At 45.9% G+C, this 19,688-nt stretch overlaps 1 protein-coding gene across 1 annotated transcript in view; it reads left to right on the top strand.

Annotated features, from left to right (window-relative positions):
* Nucleotides 1-1,620: 1,620 nt before the first annotated feature.
* Nucleotides 1,621-19,688, top strand: part of tshz3b (teashirt zinc finger homeobox 3b) — a gene marked incomplete at its 3' end in the record, with an annotated part of 40,027 nt that continues 21,959 nt past the window's right edge. The window contains exon 1 of the mRNA XM_080843751.1: nt 1,621-1,699. Within this exon, the coding sequence (XP_080699877.1) occupies nt 1,660-1,699 (40 nt within the window). The 5' untranslated portion in view covers nt 1,621-1,659. The remainder of the gene's footprint in view (nt 1,700-19,688) is intronic.

Genomic DNA, 19,688 nt, shown 5'->3' with positions numbered 1-19,688 from the left:
TTTTTTTCTCAACTCACCATTCGCTTGTTTTCGAGACATTAACTCTCACTTTCCCACCGCTTCCTCTGCTTTTCCAGTGGAGAGAGGACAATCGCATTTTCATCCTACAGATGATCTGAAGAAAAAAAATCGGACAACTTATCCACTTTGACATTTTAAAAAGTATTCAGATTAACGTTACTCTTTATAACTTTTTCTGCGTCAAATCAGACTAAATTTATTTAGCCTAACACAGAACTAAAGGCTACTTGTGATGACCCCGAATATTAAAGAATTTCAATATTTTTATCATTTTCATCTTACCGTTTAAAAAACACTGTTCCTTTCCATTCTGCATTAACCAAAACATGGAAAACGTTTGATACGGAATTTGTGACTGACTTTTGAAACGAAGAAGGCATCTTGGAGCTAAGAAGTCGTGTGTGTGATTCGCTCTTGCTGTTTTTAAATACCTGCTATGAACCACACAAAGAAGGGGAAAAGTGCTATTAGCGGCCAAGAAAGTGTTTGGCAATAGCTACTGATCCATGCTCTCTCAGCAGCTGAAGCACAGCAAGAGTCCATCCCCTCCTTCTGATGTACATTATTACAACAAGGGATACCCAATCAAGCACGTATCTCATCGATTCCCACCGCTCTCACTGGATTTTGAACGCGCTTGGACAAAATAACCGAGCGAGCCAGCCAGCGTGCGGACGACAAGTGTGGTTATTTCTCCATACGGCCTCAACATTTTCCCATCATTTCCCCTTAAAACCAAGACGGACATTTGAAAGGCAATAGGGACTTTGACTCTGTTGGATTTCCATACGATGGTATCAGCAACGCACTGAGGTTGCCCTGCTGTTTTTTTTCTTCCTTTTCAAATTGCGTGCGGTTTCTGAGATCGGATTCCTGATGGATAACGTACTCAATCAACCGATCGAGTAAGTAGTCATTTACTAGCATAACGTTTCCTTTGTGGACCATTTTAAAAAGTGAATTGTTTTCTTTATGTCATATATCTATGCTATCTCACAAGTAGGGTCGTTGTCTATACGCATATCCTATATAGGCTAAATAGGAGTTTATTTTTCTTTGATGTTTGGTTGTATATTTCAAAAGTGTCAATCATTATAAGATATGGTGCCTATCACGTACTTTGTATCGTAGAACAATATAGCATAGCCTAGGGCTTGCGACAGGGAGAAGCAAGATGTAGCCTGTGTGTGCCCACATGACAGGAGCTAGCTAACCATCCGACGTGTAAGGAGTTAATGTGACAGTGCTTGATGTTTGCCCCTGTTTGCAGACTTTGAGTGACGCGATCATTTCGTTTTCCTTTAAGCTTGCCTGTTGCAGCTTCCAACACGGAGTGAGAATCGCATTGAGGCTGAAGCATTTTTTCTCCCGCTGTACTGCTCGTCTGCTCACTGTGATATCCAAGTGGAGCGGGGAGTGAGAGAGGGAGAAGGAAAACGTGTCTTCTCTTCATCTTCAGAGCTACCTTTTTTCTTCACTGTCTGATTTTTTGTTTGAAAAGTGCCGATCTATGTCAGCCTTCTGAAAGCGCCCCAGGTACCGTGTAGGGAAGCGCCGCTATCAAAGAAGAGCGGACCAGCTCGGAATCTCTGGGGCTAGAGACGAACTCCTCAGCATATCCCCCTCCTTTAAACAAGCATGCCGCGGAGGAAACAGCAAGCGCCCAGACGCGCGTCAGGTACGGTCCTACTGCTTTTCTCGTTTTTGCTTCTTGTTTTTTGTAATGACCGCTGTTCTGTTAGGCTACCAAATGTATGTAGTGAGCATGGATAATATGTGTGTGTGTACATTCTGTGCGCTGGGAAAATATTTCTTACGTCCGTTCACTCGAGCCGGATAGTTATTATGTAGCTGGAAGTTTTTTTTTTCATTTCCCTTTTTATGAATCTGCGATTGGACGCGCTTTTCTTTACCAACAGATTGTTACGAATGAAGCACAATTCTTAAATAGCACAGGGTTACAAAAAAAAAAATCATTTTCAAAGTTTGGCGGGGACAAACATCTTGATCCGTAATTGTGTATTGCTTTGTCAACATTCTATTGGAAGGGGAAATAGCCTACTTTCGTAACAGAAGGTTAGCCCGACTAGCCAGTAAAGCGATGTTTCAAAGTCAACTTTTGCTTTGATAGTTCTCGCTTTGCCCTCTTTTACTCCCCTCTCCCCTTTTTCGTCGTAGGGCGCAGATATTGACTCCATGAATTAGAGATCTATAAAGAAGCGTAGGAAAAAAGGGCTTCGGTGTCAGCTGACTGTCATGGTTCCCTTTGATGCTCGCCTTCGCTGTTTTTGGGGCTTTGTGCTAAAACATTTGATCACAAAATGTCAACTTTCGCCTAGTTTTTCGAGGGTGAAAGGCTGTTTCTGGGAAAAACTTAAAGATTATTTCGCGGCAGACTCAGGGGAGTACGTGAACTGGAAGAGGCTTTAATGGACAATTGCCATCTTTGATTTGACGGCTGATTGATTGCCTGTCATCTGGCTTGTCTTTGATCTATTCATTCCCGATAAACATCAATAAATCACTCCCCATGGCAACGCCAGCCCCCGTGACGTCATGTCTGGTCTGACAACTACCCATTAAAACATCTTTAATTGCCTCTTTTGTACTTTTTCACTTCGCTTGAGCAGAGAACCGTATTTATGTTCCTCAAAACCTTTGAATGAAGAACACATACTACTGCTGTCCTGAATGCAGCATCAACACATTTTCAATAGGCGGTTATATAGGCCTACATTGATGGTAGTTTCTGAAAGGATCAGTTATTTAGTTTTACTTCCAAACGTTCAGTTTGTTATGAATCTCAAATATAACCCTAATTTTATGTGTTATTATGTGAATGTGTGTGTGTGTATGTACGCACGCGCATACATCCGCATATTGCACACACAGGCACACACACACACTGTATTTGTGAGTTTGCAGGCACAAGTGTGTTTACCTATCACTGGAAATGTTAGGTCGTTTAACTATATTTGTCTTTATTAAAGCTATAACTCTAAATTGGAGTAAACAATAGCTTTGGCATTATTTTACACAGAAAGACAATGCCACATTTTACTTAGACACGTTTGCAGTATTGTAAATCATCTTTTAAAGCAATTTAGTTATTTTGAACGATTGTGTTGTAAGTTGGCCTGCTTATTACACTTTGTAAATGATCGTTCACAGAGTGCTGCTGAGTGAATTTGTCCAAGGTTGTGCTTTTGCTTTTGTATTGAGAGGCACGACATTTGTTACACCTCAAGAGCATGCACTCCAATAGTGAGTCTCCACGACATCTCTGGACACATCAGTTGGACGATTAGAACCTATTCATGACGGTACATTTTACTGTCTTCAGCAATCATATTCACGGAAAACATATACACACGCACACAGACATACACATTAATACGAGGACAGAGTTTAATCACATTAACACATACATTCATTTATGGAGAAATACACGCAGTCATACACAGACACACACACACTCAGATAGTATGAAAAATGTAACTAATAGCCTAATCGGGAGACGGAAGAATGGTTTGCTCCATCAGGAGGGGCCGTCAAAGCGACTTTGTTTCATATTTGATTTAATTGTCTCCCCCTTGACAGCCACATTCATCAATGGCCCTAATGGTCAATCAGAAGTTGGCAGAGTGAGTGCTCTCATTTTGTTTCTCCCCCATACGTTGGGGCCCGCGCTTTACTTTATCAAAATGCTTTTGCCTAATGGACACACAGGGGAGAGAGAGAGAGGGGGGAGGACGAGAGCGAGGGATGACTGAAAGGCTTCTTATTTCAGAGGAGTGAGAAAAAAAGAAGGCATTTATTCTTTTGATGAGTGGACAAGACAAATACGGGAGTATTCAGAGAGGTCGTTTTTTTTTTAAGATGAGGCAACTTCCTGTGATTTTTTTGGTGTGTTCCCTCTCCTTTTTTCTCCCTCCTTTTCTCCCACTCTCTCTCTCTCTCTCTCTCTCTCTCTCTCTCACACTCTCTACTTCTCTCTCTCCTTCCCAGCAGCCCTCACAGCTGCAAGTTATAAGGTTGACGACTGCTCCATGGCACACAAAGAGTGATGACAAATTGATTGCGCCGTAGTGATGGAAAGAGCAAAGGAAAGATGGCAGATGATGGGCCTTGATTAGGAACTTTGGGAAATGCAGTCCCCTGCAACCTTGAGCATTGCATGTGAAAAACCTCCCTCGCTTTCTATCTTTCCTTTGCTCTTTCTCTCTCCCCCTCTCCCTCACTCTTTCTCTCCCTCTATCACTCTTTTTTTCCCACCCCTCCACCCCCAAGTCTGGAAGGCCTGCTCAGCCAAGGAAAAAGAAAAGTTGTTTTGCCAGCTTCATTAGTGTTCCCCTAATTAGCTGTAAAGCTGATGGATTCCTGACAGGCCTAATGATTGGAGATGACAAGCTCCGCACACTGTCATCCAGCCCAATTAGGTTTGCAGCTAGTTTGATGTAATCAAGTTGATATTACACAGTCCTCCATGCCTTTAGTCCGTGCACTAACTCAATTTGCTGCTGCAGGTGACAAATGGGCCAGGGTACCTGGGTAATCATGTTGGCTAGAACTGGGCGCTTTTAATGGTCAGGAGGCGAACAAACAACAGCGAAAATACACAGACACACCGGCACACATATGTAACCCAAACACACATAAGACTATGCGCCTGAGAGCAAGTACACACTTACAAATTGGGTGGGGTTTTGTGAAAGTTCTTGATTCTACACACATGTAGTCATAAAATTGCACACTCACACTGACACTCACTTACACACACAAACACACTAATACAGACTTGCCAGGTGGATGATCCTGCCTCTTAACAACCAACCCCCACCCACTCACAGACACACAGACACAGACACACACACAGACACAGACACAGACACACACACAGACACACACACACACACACACACACACACACACACACACACACACACACACACACACACACACACACACACACACACACACACACACACACACACACACACACACACACACACACACAAACCCAGACAACACTGTCCTCATTCAGGAGAGGACAATGCAGTGAACACTGTTTTTGTCCACTGGCTTCAAAAACTGTGCCAGACCAAACATTGGTTGTTTTGGGGAGGAGGAAAGACCATCAAACACAGAGCTTTCATCCCACCTTAACTGACTGTAGTTAGCTAAGTCTCTGCGGATGACTGCGGTGCAAAAGGCTTTCATGTTGCTCCCAAGGTTTTATCAGTACCAAGGCATCGGGACCTGTGCAAGACCAGTTGATAACATCATCTTGTTGTCGTTGAGATGGATTTTCCTCATCACATCTCTGCAGTTAGGTTCCAGTTAAGTGACGCACGCTTGACAACTTAAGATGAATTTTGTTGATGTTGGTCATCATGACACTTTCAGAGCATATTCAAAATTACATCATTAGATGACTTGGGATTTGGAAAATAAATGCATACCTGCGCTTACGTTGACTAAATATGATTTATGTAAATATTAGGATTGTGACAAGTCAAGGCATTGAATCTCGGAGACGAATTGTGGTGTCGGAAACCAGCTGATTTCTGTGATTTTTGTTCAGGTTTGATTGATTGTGGATGCTGTGAATTATTAGTCATATGTTGTGTTGTTAGTGTTTGTGTGTGTCTGGGCCTTTGTGTGTGTGTGTGTGTGTGTGTGTGTGTGTGTTTGTGTGTGCGAGTGCGCCTTTGTGTGCGTGTACATGTATTTGAGTGTTGTAACTGTGACTTAAGATACATATTATAGTATGGATAAAAACGAGCTGACAGCACAGGTATAAACCCCATAACACTTTTTACATATACAGTAAAAACATTTCAACGGATTATATGCAAATAGGTGTAAGTGTGACTACATATCAAATTTGTTTTATAATCAGTCTGGCGCACAAATAGTGAATTTCCTTTGGAAAAATATGTGCGTTATTTCCGTTTAGAAAAAGTTGAAAGGCAGCACTAAGGCCAGTATATCTACCTGTATTGAGCCACACATCCATACGGTTGTTTGTACATTTAGTTTTTATCTGAGTTTCCCTGTTCCAGTTAAACATTTAAATGAGGGTGGCATTGTATTAAATATGAATATACACCTATTGTATCTTAATGCATGCAGATTATAGATTTTTGACTGTGGGATCCAAAATTAAAAATTAAAAAAAGAAAAGTGGAACAACTGGACCCCATCAGAATACTCTTGACTTGTTACTCACCACTCCATAGGGTTTGTATATGCAGGTATGAGTTACGAGGTCTACATCCTCAGACTTTGAAGTTTGATACTGTCAGCTTAAGGTAGGCTTTCACAAAGTAGCTAAAGGTTTGAATTGATTTGGTATTATATGCTAAGGTTTTCAACAGCAGGATTGATGTTGTCTGCAGATGGAAATGACGTAATGGAAAAGAGAAACAAATGGTGCTGTGAACTGCTTTAAAAATGACTGCCCAGTCAAATGTAGCTGTAAGTACAACTGCTTATGGTCTGAGTGCGCGACGTCAACATTAAGACTTATGAAAGGACAATATAATTTGAGCAGAGTGACTCGGTTGAAAGGTTTGATGTTAGCATGCCCTCTCCCTCCCTCCCTCCCTCCCCCGTCTCCCTCCCTCCACTCCTCTCTCTCGACCCCCCCCTCTCTTCCTTTCTCTCGGCGTGGCGCCCCCCTCCTTTAGGTGGCTGCTCGGAGGCCTTGCTCTGTGGATTATGGGTCCTGTGTTAGCCTTGCTCTCACATTGCTCCCCAAAGCCGTGCTCTCCCAGGCAGCCAACTGACACTATGATTAGTTATGGCCGTCCTCTGCCTTTTTCACCGCAAGAAGTGAGCAACAATGAAGGAGGGCTAAGAGCGGAGGAAGGCTGAGAAAGAGAGAGAAAGAGGGGAAAAGAGGAAGGGGTAAGGGGAAAAGCTGAATAACCTTGCAGCAAGTGTGAGATAGATGGATTGAGAGAGGGCGGGAGGGAGGGAGACGAAAGGGAGGGAAAGTTCCCCTTCCCGTGGATCTACGGCGGGGTTGATGGTTGATAAACAGAATTTTTTTCTGGAATCTTCCGTCATGGCTCCCATTAGCTTGACAGCTGTCAATTAGAGCTCCCTTGGTCTCGCGGGCTGCAGTTTATTGCAGGCGGTTGATGCTGTCATTTCGCTCACAGTTTCGCCTTGAGCGTTATCACGAGCGCTGAAACAGTCAATAGCTGATGCATCAGCAGTTATTTCTTAAATTGGCTCACAAGGCTGCATCCTTCCCTCATTTTTTTCCAACCCCCCCCCCCCCCCCCCCCTTTCTCTCCCTCTCTCTCTTTCTCTGTCTCTCCTCCCCTCCACCCTCTCTTTTCCAAAGATTGTTTTGTGAATAGATGGCGATGAATTGCGACTGCAGCAGGGTTAGTGAGAGTGCAGCCGGGAGGGCGACACGATGCGCACACACACACTCACACACACACTCACACACACACGCTCACACACACACACACACACACACACACACACTCACACACACACACACTCACACACTCACACACACACTCACACACACACACTCACACACACTAGCCCATAGACAAACATGTAGATACAAGACATAAACATGCACATGCCTAGATACACACTTCATATACACTTTGCCTTACAGACCTTAAAAAAATTAGATGTGCACATCAAACCGTTACTGTGTCTGCCTTGAAACGACTCCATAATAATTGTATAATAATCATCTGTGCTTGCTTGTGTATATTGAGGAATGTTGAATATTGCAGCAGATTTTTTAAATGACTCATTTGGCTATTTATACAGAATGGAGACTGTGTTTTGCTCTACTGATTAAATGCAATGCTAGTTTTACAAATTCATACTACGAGTGCCGATAACATTGATTTTGAAATAGGAGAATATAGTAGCACACAAGGTGTGTTTCCTACGGAAGCCCTGGAAGGACACAGCAGGGAATTATATTTCTGAAATACTGTTGCGTTCCCTGGCAATAGTTTTGTGTTACCTCTCTATACTATTGGATTTGCTGCGTGGTTTGGCATTGCGTCACAATGGTATATTGTTTCCCCGCAATAATATTTTGTCCCCCTCCAGACTATTGCAAGGAAATGTGGATAAACTGAGTGAGAGGTCATTAAACTATATCAGATAAAAATTATTTTCTACTTTGTTTTTCAAAAGATTCCACAGTCTCTTCATTAACAGACTGCAGTTTTTTTTTAAATTTGAATTAAAATCCCTGTGATGTTACCTACTTGATGTTATAGGTTTGGAGCAACTACACTTCGTTCTCATCTTCATGAATGCAACAAGCAAAAAATATAAAATGCTTGTGGCTACTTTAACAGACATATTCATTCCTAGTCAAAGTTGCTAAGGAAAGAGATTTAAAAATAAGTATGCCTTTGGGCATCTAGTTTTTTCTGAATCTCTTAACGTAAACATGTGATTTTCTTCTGACTGAGGACAGTGATGTTTGGATGGATGTGGTGGGTCTATGAGGTGGGTGTAGATGTTGGAGCGAAAGACGCACCACACTATAGGCTACTCAATATACTGTTCTATATCCTGGTATATTTTTTCGTAACATACAAAAATCTTATATCAATTAAAGCCTTGTTCGATTGATGAGGCAACAGTGATAGCAATATTAATGTAAGCATACTATGAATTTATACGGGTATTCAAAACCATTTACACACATGACCCGAACAGACTTTTACACACCGTCTTTCTTAAGTATTCACGTCCTCTAAGTCTCTCTATCTCTTCCCCACCTCTCTCTGCATGGTGGGACTCGTATTTAATTAATGAATGATTTCTTTGTCGCCCCATGATTAGAGACTCATGTCGTCTATAAAACATTATTATTAAAACGTGCAACAAACTTTCTCATTATTCCGCCGTGATCAGTGATTGGGCAGGACTCCCCAATGGGATTCGTCTGGTCTGATTCGCTGGCATCCCAGCCTGACGCTCTCTGGGAAACGGCTCCTCATTTGGGACCGCCATTCGGAGGAAACAGGAAATTGAGAGGGTTTCAGGGATCTCCGTGCTTCTCGTGCCAAGCTAGCCACTTATTTTCGTGCTCGTACAGTACTGCTACATTCCAAAAACTCCCCCCCCCCCTCACACACACACACACACACACACACACACACACACTAGGCTGGCTGTGATTTCACTGTACTAGCGAATCGCCTTTTCAAAAAGCCTCACAAGCTGATTTAGTCCCAAAACATCTTTCTCTACCTCCCTCCCTCTCTCTCTCTACCTCCCTCCCTCTCTCTCTCTCTCTCTCTCTCTCTCTCTCTCTCTCTCCCTCCCTCTCTCTCTCTCTCTCTCTCTCTCTGTCTCTCTCTCTCTCTGTCTCTCTCTCTCTCTGCCTGCACCCCTCCACTCCTGCCTCCGTCTGAAGCGATAGCATTGCCCTTTGTGTGAAGTGTGTGTCAGGGCAGTGTGTGCAGGTTTTGCAGACTCTGGCAGTGAAGTTGCACGGGGGGATTAAATCTCCCAGAAGCCCCGCATGCACTGTGAAATATGGCTTTGTGGAAGTAATCCCTGTCTGTGTTGTTGTCATGTAGAGGGGAGAGGAAAGGCCGAGACTGGGCTGAAAGGGGTGGGGGTGACGGGGTGGGGGGGGTGACGGGGGGTGGCAGGGGGCGGCAGGATGGGGTGTAGAAGCGAGACGGTGAGTTTGGAGGGGTGCGGGCAGGGGGGGGGGGTGGGGGGTTGCGTTGTGGAGCACGGCAGGGGTAGGGTTCTGACTGTCGTTTGGGCCAGCCTCCAGGTCTGGGTTTCTTCTTTCTGTACATGAACGTGTGTGTGTGTGAGTGTGTGTGTGTGTGTGTGTGTGTGTGTGTGTGTGTGTGTGTCTGTGTGTGTGTGTGTGTGTGTATGTCTGTGCATGTCTGCACCCCAGTGGCAGGAGGCCCATTCTTTTCCCTGGTGCAAATCCACCTCCTCCTTTTACGGGTGAAACTGACAGCCATCCGTCATGCCTGTGTGTGTGTGTATATGTGTGTGTGCGCGTGTGTGTATGTGAGGGAGAGAGAGAGAGAGAGGGAGTGAGAGAGCGACACGGGCGCGTTTTGATGGCTGATGGCTGATGGGGCTGGTGCCTGTGATGAAAGGCAGGGCAGAGGGAGAGGCAGGCAGAGAGAGGCCCTCGTAATCAGGGCCAGCCAGGGCCCTGACATCCCTCTCAGGCCTGACAGGCCCCTTCCTCTTCTCTCGGCACCGCACCGCCGGCAGACGGCCTCAAACGCCCGCGCTCCCTTCGCCTCCTCTCAGCCCCTGATCAGTCTCAGATGCGAGGCATTATCCCTCCTCCTCCATGCCGCCACCACCACCACCACCACCTCCTCTGCCACGCCTCCTCCTCATCTCCTGCTCTCCGCACTGGTGTCTTTTTTTCCCTTTTCTTTAATGAGGCCGAGGAAAAAGAGGGGGACCAGGAAAGAGTAAGGGCAGGGATAGGGCTGAGGGGTGTGTGTGTGTGTGTTTGGGGGGGGGTCTTAGATGGGGGTCCCTGTCTCTCGTGTGAGTTTGTGTTACAATCTGCATGGTGTTTATGTGCGTGTGTGTGTGTGGTGAGTCTCTTTGCATACCTCTTTGTATTTGTGTGTGTGCTTTTTTTTTTGATCTGGGGTGGTGCTGTGCGGTGTGTGTGAGCATTTTCCCCTTCCTTTGCAAATACAGGCAGGTGCAGGCAGAGAGAGAGAGAGAGAGAGACTGTGTGTGTGTGTGAGAGAGTGAGTGTGAGAGAGGGAGAGAGGGAGTGAGAGTGAGTGAGTGTGAGACTGAGTGAGTGAGGGAGAGCTTCGGCGGCGGAGAGGAAGTCTGTTTTATTTTATACTGCGGGCCTGTTGCTAATTAATGTTTCTTGGTAGGATTCTGTCGGAGTTGAGTAATGTTTTTGATCTTTATGCCTGATAACTGCATACCTAATGAGATTTCAAAGCTTCTCGAGATGTGTGTGTGTGCGCTGCTCCCTGCAATTATTGACAGATGCCTTTTCTTCACCATTGGGTTCTGCACCATAAATCCTTCCCCCTGTAATGAGCTTGAGAAGTGCCACCCTGCCAGTGAGCTAATGAAACCGCGTGCGAGAGGTGGGGGCCACCGGGGGGATCACGCTTCCCTGACACATTTTTTTCTTTAAATGCACTCTGCAGATGTCAGGCTCCCCACCCCACACACACACACACCAGCACGTTCAAAAAGAAAACCAGGAGAACGAGGGAGAGGGAGATAGAGGAGAGAGAGAGAGAGAGAGAGGTGGAGGACAAAAAATAGAGAGAGAATGATAACAACTAAAAAAGGAACGAAAATGTGGGTTCCCTCTCACTGAGCGCTTGTGTATGTTTGTGTGTATGTGTGTGTCTGTGGGAGGAAGGGAGAGAGAGAGAGAGAAAGAGAGAGAAAGGGGGTGAGCAGGAGGGAGGGAGAGAGAGAGAGAGAGACAGTTTTGGCCTGCGAGGCGATCATGTTTCGGTCCCATGTTAAGGCCATTTGTCTGAGTTACGTAGTTTTTATTTGAAATAGTAGTAGCGTTGTTGCCGAAGTTGACTTTGATTGATAGAACTGCCCTCTAAGCTACTCTGAGCCAGCTTTTTTTAGTTTGCCTTTTTCTCTCTCCCTCTCTTCTCTCTCTCTCTTTCTCTCACTCACACACACACACACACACACACACACACACACACACACACACACACACACACACACACACACACACACACTTCTTTCATTTTAGTCTCACCAATTCTTGTCTCTTCCTCTCAATGAAATCTGAGTAGGGACGAAGACAGGGAAAGACACAGAGACAGTGGGAGACAGAAAGACAGGAGAACAGTTAAAAAAAAACCTGAAATGGTTAAAAGTATGGTGAAGGCGCTCTCAGACACACTCAGACACAGATACACACGCAAATGCTCCCACAGCGGTTTACTGCTGGGATTCCGCTTTGGTATCCTGAAACTGGACAGTCAGTAGTGTGGGAGAAAAGCAAAAAAAGAGAGGGAGAGAGAGAGAGAGAGAGTGTGTGCGTGAGAGAGAGAGAAAGAAAGAGAGGAGAAGAGAGGCGCTCCATGCCAAACAGTCGATTTCCTCCTCTCCTCGGCATGGTCATACATCATGGACCCACCCTTCTCTCTTGACAGAATGACGCGTGTCATTTATCAAACGGGCCCTTGCCAGAGAGCCCCGCGTGAGGGGCCGTCTTCCTCCCCTCAGAGAGGAGAGGAGCCGCTGTGGCCGCCACGCCACATCTCAGAGGAGGCCAGCGGGGTGGGCCGGGGGTCGCGGGGGAGGGGGGAGGAGTCCAGGGAAGGGCGTGTGGGTGGGGAGACGGGGCGGTGGGAGGAGGTGACGGAGGTGGGGGGGGGGCGAGAGAATGGCTCCAGTAGTTCCAGTAATAATGTTGCTCAGGCTCTCACATTCCCCTAACCCCTATGTGCGAAATGGGAAAGAATGCCTCGTAGACTGTGGGCTGTGTTAAAGTGTGTGTGTGTGTGTGTGTGTGTGTGTGTGTGTGTGTGTGTGTGTGTGTGTGTGCGTGTCTGCATGTGTGTTGTGTTTTTTTTACGTGGGTGGAGAGTGAGAGAGACAAGTTTATGAGGTGTGTGTTGGAGGCTGAAGCGGTCGGCCTCAGTGTGCAGTGTGTAGCCTTGTAGCACGTCTGCCTCGCGAAGCAGAGTCCCCGAAGTGAGTTCAGTCTGATCCTGTGTGTGGGTTTTGTGTTTCTTCTTTTAATTGTGTTTTCATTGTAGAAATGTGTTTGTATTCCCCTCTCTTCCTCTCCATCTCATGTTCTCTGTGTGTATTTTAGCATGTGTGTGTGTGTGTGTGTGTGTGTGTGTGTGTGTGTGTGTGTGTGTGTGTGTGTGTGTGTGTGTGTGTGAGAGGTACCCCTGTGAATCCCCTATTCAGGACCCTCAGGGTGACAGGTATCACTCAAGAGCTCATTCCACCCTCCTCTCTCTCTCTCTTTCTCTCTCTCTCTTTCTCTCTCCTCTCAATCTCTTCCTTTCCGTCGCTCTTTTCCAGTCTCTTGAGGGGGTTGCGGGAGTGAATTGGAGCTCTCTCCCTTTCCCATGATTCAAAGGAGCATTACCGAAGATGGATGCTCCTTAAAAAAAGAGATTGATGATGGATACGAGGCTGGCCGTGTCATTCATCATTTTGAATATTATTTAGACTGGCCGTGTAAAGCTGTAACCTGAGCTTTGCTAGGAGTGAGGACTAGAGTGCTGGGGCCTGGACGTGAGGCTTCCATGATGGATGGGTCAGCTCGCTCCTTGTTTGTTACCAGATACCAGAGGAGCCGCACTCGTTCGCTCACTCAGTCAGTCGCTCAGTCACTCCTAATGCCTGGCTTTTGCCTGAAAGGGTGAAAAGAAAACCAGAGGGGTTGAGTGGGGAAGGGGGGGGAAAAAACAAATGTTGATGTGTTTGTTTGTCATCACGGCAGGCTGGTAACCCGGGCAACCCTACTCTCTTTTTTTTTTCCCCTGGCCTCCTCCTCCTCTGATGGAAAGGAGTTGACATGTTTCTGCATGAAGGTTTTTTTTTTTTTGACAGCCCCTCAGGACGAGGTGACCATTGTCGTCATGGCTGCGAAAGGAGCAGGAACAGCTGGCCTTCATTAGCAGGAAATGAAGCCGACCTTTAAAAAAAAAACGAGGGGAAAAAAAGACTTTTTGACTTTCATGCTGACATGCTGGCACTACAGTGGGGGAGTACTTCGTACTGCCTGGTCTCTTGTTGGTGTAACTTTTAGTTGCATTGTGCTATGGTCAACTCCGAACACCAGGCGCTGCGCGCTCTCCAGCATGCTATGTGATATAGCACCAGTAGTGTTTTCGCACCGTATCATTTATTCAGCTTTTGCACCCAAGTGAACACGTACAGTTGTAATCTGACCACGGAGATACATTGTCGTTAATCAGTCGTTCAAACAATACACCAAAGCTAGACGTGCCAGTGGAGTATTTTGATGGACTAACTGGAGAGCCTTTTTCTCTGGCTAGTGGTGGGACTTCCAGCCCCGCTGCTGTTGAAGAGGGCTAGAGACAGGTCAAGCTGTGGAGAGAGAGGCAGTCTACCTCTGACCTGCACCTCAGAGCCACAGGGCCACGCAGGCTTACAGCCAGGGGATGAGGGAGGCACAGAGGGAGAGAGGGACACAGAAGGGAGAGAAAGGTTGTTTTGTTTTTCTGATCTTTTTTTTTTCTCCTCCTCTTCCCTCAGTCGTCCCTCCTCTCCCTCCTGTGTTCTCTCCCTCCCTCCCTTTCTTACTCTCCCTCTCTCCCTCTCTCTCTCTCTTTTTTTTCCAGTTTTATAGCAGGAGACATGATTTATTGTGGCCATCCATCTTTGGGTCTCATCCATCACCTCCTGGTTGCTAGGCAATCATGGCAGCAGCTGTTTGCTTTGAATCAGACAGAGGCGCTGTCAATCAGCGCGGGCAGGTGAAAAGCATTAGAAACACGCTATTGTCAGACGGAATAATTAATCAAAGGAGGGAAAGATAATTAAAAAGATATGACCCTTGCTAGCACTTGCTCTGGGTTGCTGGCGAGAGAGGAAAAAAAAGGAAGGTAGAGGGAAAATGAAGGGAGTGTAAGAGGAAGAAGGAGCTAGCATGTCCTCCCCCCCCCCCTCTCTCTCTCTCTTTCTCTCTCTCCCTCTCTTCTCTCGACACTCTGAAGGAGTGGTGAGCAGGAGTGCAGATAAAGCCTGTTCTTGTCGTCGGTGGCCCAGGTTCTAATTAATTAAAAAGAGATCGGGGGGGGAAGAAAGTGGAGAGAAATTATAAAAGGCTGACAGAGGCGATGAGAGGGTGAACGAGAGAAGGAGGGAGAAAGAGAATGAGAGAGAAGGGGGAGAGAGAGAGAGAGATGAAAGGGACAGAGTGCCTCTTTTTGATACCAGGAAATGCGACAAATGCGCACTTTTAAGTGTGCCTCTCCGATCCCTTGTCACAGACTCTCCTCTGTGTGTGGTCAGATTGGTATGTTTCTGAAGACCTGTGGTCTTCACATGTATTACGCTTTTCCTCATGAACCAAGTCACTATATGAGTGCTCTTTCCCTCTCAATTTATGGTAAATGGCTGCATTTCTCCTTGTTGGATGATGAAAGAACTCTTATCGTGATTTTTTTCCTGCCTGCTCATTGTTATTGTGTAGATTGTAAAGTGGAATTTAGTGTGTGCATTGATTTTAATTGACTCAAAGGATATTTGTTTTAATACACAATGCAGTCAAGCTGCAGCTAGCATATGTTCATCTGTTTGTGCAAACATAAACCTGTGTGTGTGTGTGTGTGTGTGTGTGTGTGTGTGTGTGTGTGTGTGTGTGTGTGTTAAACCCAGAAGCCCAGCATAGACTGGAGTCTCCCCCCTTGTCCTAGTCCCACAGGATAGGTGATTTCAGGTCAGGTTGCCCATAGCAGCAGGTTCTCCTGGGTCTCGCTCGCTCTCTCTCTCTCTCTCTCCACTCTCTCTCTCTCTCTCTCTCTCTGTTTGTTCTCTGCTCTCTCTTTTATCCTGCCGTTAACACAGATAAGCCTCGGAACATGGCGGTCATATTTCTAGCCTAAATGTTCTCATAAATGTTGCTTTTTTTTGCCGCTGTTTTTTCAATATTCACACGTTGCCTCCACAGCCTTGTTCAGGTTCGGTCCCCTGTGTTATGACTCTGAGTTTAGTCAGCTCTACTCTGCTGCTGAGACCCTTGATGAGTGATACACACACACACACACACACACACACACACACACACACACACACACACACTAAAACACACTAAACACACACTTGACACGAAAATGCAATGGCTACTAGGTAGGGGCAGCAGCTGCGGGGCTTGTGCTTACAGCTGCAAAGATAGACGCCAGTCATAACATTATAACAAGGGTTTTGGAGAAACTATGCCAGGGCCTGAATAGGCATCTAGAACAGAATCCAATCCAATCAAAACCTTTAGCCTTTAGCTCTCCATGAACCTATACTACACCTCTAGCTCTATCCCCCTCCATCTTTTTCTCTCTCCCTCTCGATCAGGGATGATGTATATTGACCAGCACATAACCTTAGCCTCATAAGTATGATTCCTGATTCAAACACTTTCCATGGAGAGGCCGCACACGTGAACCAGAGACAATGAAACAAGGCCTGGCTTAGCTTAGCCTAGCATAGACTAGCCTAGCTGGGCCTAGCCCTGCACCAAGGTTAGACACAAACACACACACACACACACACACACACACACACACACACACACACGCCTGTCCAGACGGGAGGAGCTTCTTCAAAAAGCCCACAAACACACCGGAGACAATGGACATGTTTGTAGGCCCTGCTGAAATGCCGACAGTGGCAGTGGTGGCGGCCCCAGCGCCGTTACGCCTTTTACGAGGAGCAGCTAATGTGATCTTCATCCTGAAAACACACATCAGAGAGAAAGAGAGAAAGAAAGAAAGAAAGAAAGAGAAAAGAGAGCAAGAGTGGGCCCTGGTATTTTTAGGCTTAATTAGTCGCATAGTTTCAGATATAGCCCCGAACTATGGTGGCATCTCACTGTGACATTCAAGACGCGATTGTGTCACCAGCAGCTAGTTAGGCTTTGACGTCTGCAGAGAGGCGTCTGTCTCGACTCCCTCCGACCGTCTGCTCTAGAACTCTTTAATTGAATCTTTTTGGTGTTTTCTTTCATCATTCTACAGTTCACTATTGTTGTGTTTTTAGAGGCTATTTGGGAGCAAAAGGATATGATTATTTAGATTTGATTGGGATTATTTGAGATAATTCACAGTACAAGTTGGCTGTTTACTCTGTGTGTGTGTGTGTGTGTGTGTGTGTGTGTGTTTATATTTGTTTCTCTGACTCTATATGTCTCTTCATCAGTATGCTAGACCTAGCTGTGGGGTAAGGCCTAGACAGGGCTTCCACTATTATGTCTTGTCATTCCATCCCTAAGTCTGTGAGTGGCTTGTGAAAAGATGCGTCCAGTGGAGGCCGTTGTCCTCTCTCCTTCCTGCTCCTCATCTCTCTCTCCTCCTCTCCCCCACTCCCTGCCCTTCCTGGCTCATAGTGCGTCTCTCTGACCCGCTCAACATCGCTTCCTGTCCTGAAGAGGAGCGAGCGTCCCACTCGGCCCCCTGACAAGGCCCTCACTGTTTACAGAATCCTCACACACACACACACACACACACACACACACACACACACACACACACACACACACACACACACACGCATACACACACGCATGGAGTTCTCACAGTTTAAAAAATATAGACAGTGTGTGTGTGCGTGTCTGTGTGAAGGGTGTGCCCTTGGTGCCTGTCTTAGTCAGTGTGTGTGTGTGCATGCGTGTGTGAATGTAGGTTTTCAGGAGGTAGTAAATCACTCCAATCAATGGTGGAGAGTGTTGCGGAATTCGGGCCATGGCGGTGGTGGAGCTTTGGCTGTGGGAGGTGAGACTGGAGAGGAGAGGAGAGGACAGGAGAGGAGAGCAGAGGAGAGCAGAGGAGAGCAGAGGAGAGGAGAGGAGAGGAGAGGAGAGCAGAGGAGAGCAGAGGAGAGCAGAGGAGAGGAGAGGAGAGGAGAGGAGAGACGAGGAGAGGAGAGACGAGGAGAGGAGAGGAGCAGAGCAGGAGAGGAGAGGAGCAGGGAGACTGCTGCAGCTGTCACATGCTGTCCCAGACAAACAGACAGACAGACTGCGCTGTTAGCAGACGCTAGCAGCGCCTCAACAAAGGCATTCAACCACAGTCGCCTGCTTTCACCTTAGTTTACTGCCCCTTCATTTGCGGGCGAGACATCTGAATCCTATTGAAGTAGTTACGAATTCCACTGATGAAGGGAAGGTTTATATTGTGTGTGTGTGTGTGTGTGTGTGTGTGTGTGTGTATGTGTGTGTGTGTGTGTGTGTGTGTGTGTGAGACAGAGAGAGAGAGAGAGAGAGAAGGAGAGAGACGCTGTATGTAGTCTTTGTTGTGTTTATAACCTAAAGGCCAATACATAGTCCAGTCATGCGCCAGAAACAAAACGTCAGAATAAAATATAATCTGTTGTTTCTATGACAACTTGTATGACGTAGCTAAAGTTTGTTAATATTTTTTGATGTTACATGTAATCGTTTAAACACAGCCACGCACCGTGACCATGGCAACGCACTAGAATGTAGAACTTTGAGTTGCTATCCAGTCACAGTGCACGACCAAGTCTGCACCCTTTCAAATGTTTTGATGTACACAACAGTTTTACGACACCCTTGTAGACACATATTTTGTCTCCTTGACGTAATTTCTTGTCGCGCGACACTTGTCGCCTGGGCTATGAATTGGCCCCTATAGCCCTCTTTCTTTTTACCTGTAATCTGGATAATTTCCCCACCTTACTCTGCATTTTCCTTTTTCTGCAATTCTGTTCTCGTTCTCCCTCTGTTTTTTCCTCGCTTTTTCTTTCTGCGACTCTCTTATTTGAAGTATGCTGGATACATTTAGAGAAAGCGAGAGAAGAAGCGAGAGAAGAGGGAGAGAGAGAGAGATCCTCCGTGGTGCGGTGCAGTTCATGGGGACGGCGTCGGGCCCTTATCTTTGCATCGTGACACGGGGAACTGCAGTACATTAATACCTGCGATAGGCTCTGTCTGCCTCGCACCGCTCTACAATGCAGATAAGCCCCAGCACTGGAGGATTATCACATGCGCTCTGCAAGCAGATACACAAACACATGCACTCACACAAACACATACACACACACACATGTACACATACACACACAAACACATGCACTCACACAAACACAGACACACACACATATGTACGCATACACACACAAACACATACACACACACATATGTACACATACACACACAAACACATGCACACACACAAACACATACACATGCACACACACAAACACATACACCTACATAGGTAGACATACACACACATAGATACATATACACACATTTGCAAAAAGCCACACATATAAATGCACACTTATACATACAGTATGCTTAGATACATACACACACCCACAGCCTCACACAGGCACACAAGCACTTATAAAATCAACCACATTTATCATTTGTAAAACATGCAGAAATACTGGCTTTAATTGTTAAAGAAGAGTGTCAGTTTAAATACAAACTGGACGCCTGGCATATAACAGCATTAACGCTTCAGTTAGGATTGTGCAAAATGCCTCTTTGTTTTGTTTTGTTTTGCTCTGGTTCATTTGTTGATCTCAAGGTAGAGCCCTCTTTTCATTTCCTAAAGGGGAAGACTTGTTCGGAACATATAATTGATGTCTGCAGATGAAATGTAATAGAACAGGCCCTATTAAGAACCTTGATCACTCGCACTAGTAAACACCAGGAGGCCACTTTGCGATTAAAAAAAAAATATAGAACTTCTTTTTCTGTCTTTTCTTTGTTTTCAAAAGACACCACATGGGGAAGTCTCTCTCTCTCTCTCTATTCCTCTCTTCCTCTCTCTCTCTCCCTCTTTTTCTCTGTGGTTTCTATAGCAGTGTGCGTGTGTGTGTGTGTGTGTGTGTGTGTGTGGTGTGATTGTTTGTGCTGGTGGAATCAGCTCGGCGTGCTCCCCTGTGGCGCTCCATCCTGCTGCACACAATGTGAGGTGTGC

Source organism: Sprattus sprattus (genome assembly GCF_963457725.1).
Source record: "Sprattus sprattus genome assembly, chromosome: 8".
Taxonomy (NCBI): Eukaryota; Metazoa; Chordata; class Actinopteri; order Clupeiformes; family Clupeidae; genus Sprattus; species Sprattus sprattus.
This window is presented reverse-complemented; position numbering and strand designations above follow the sequence as displayed.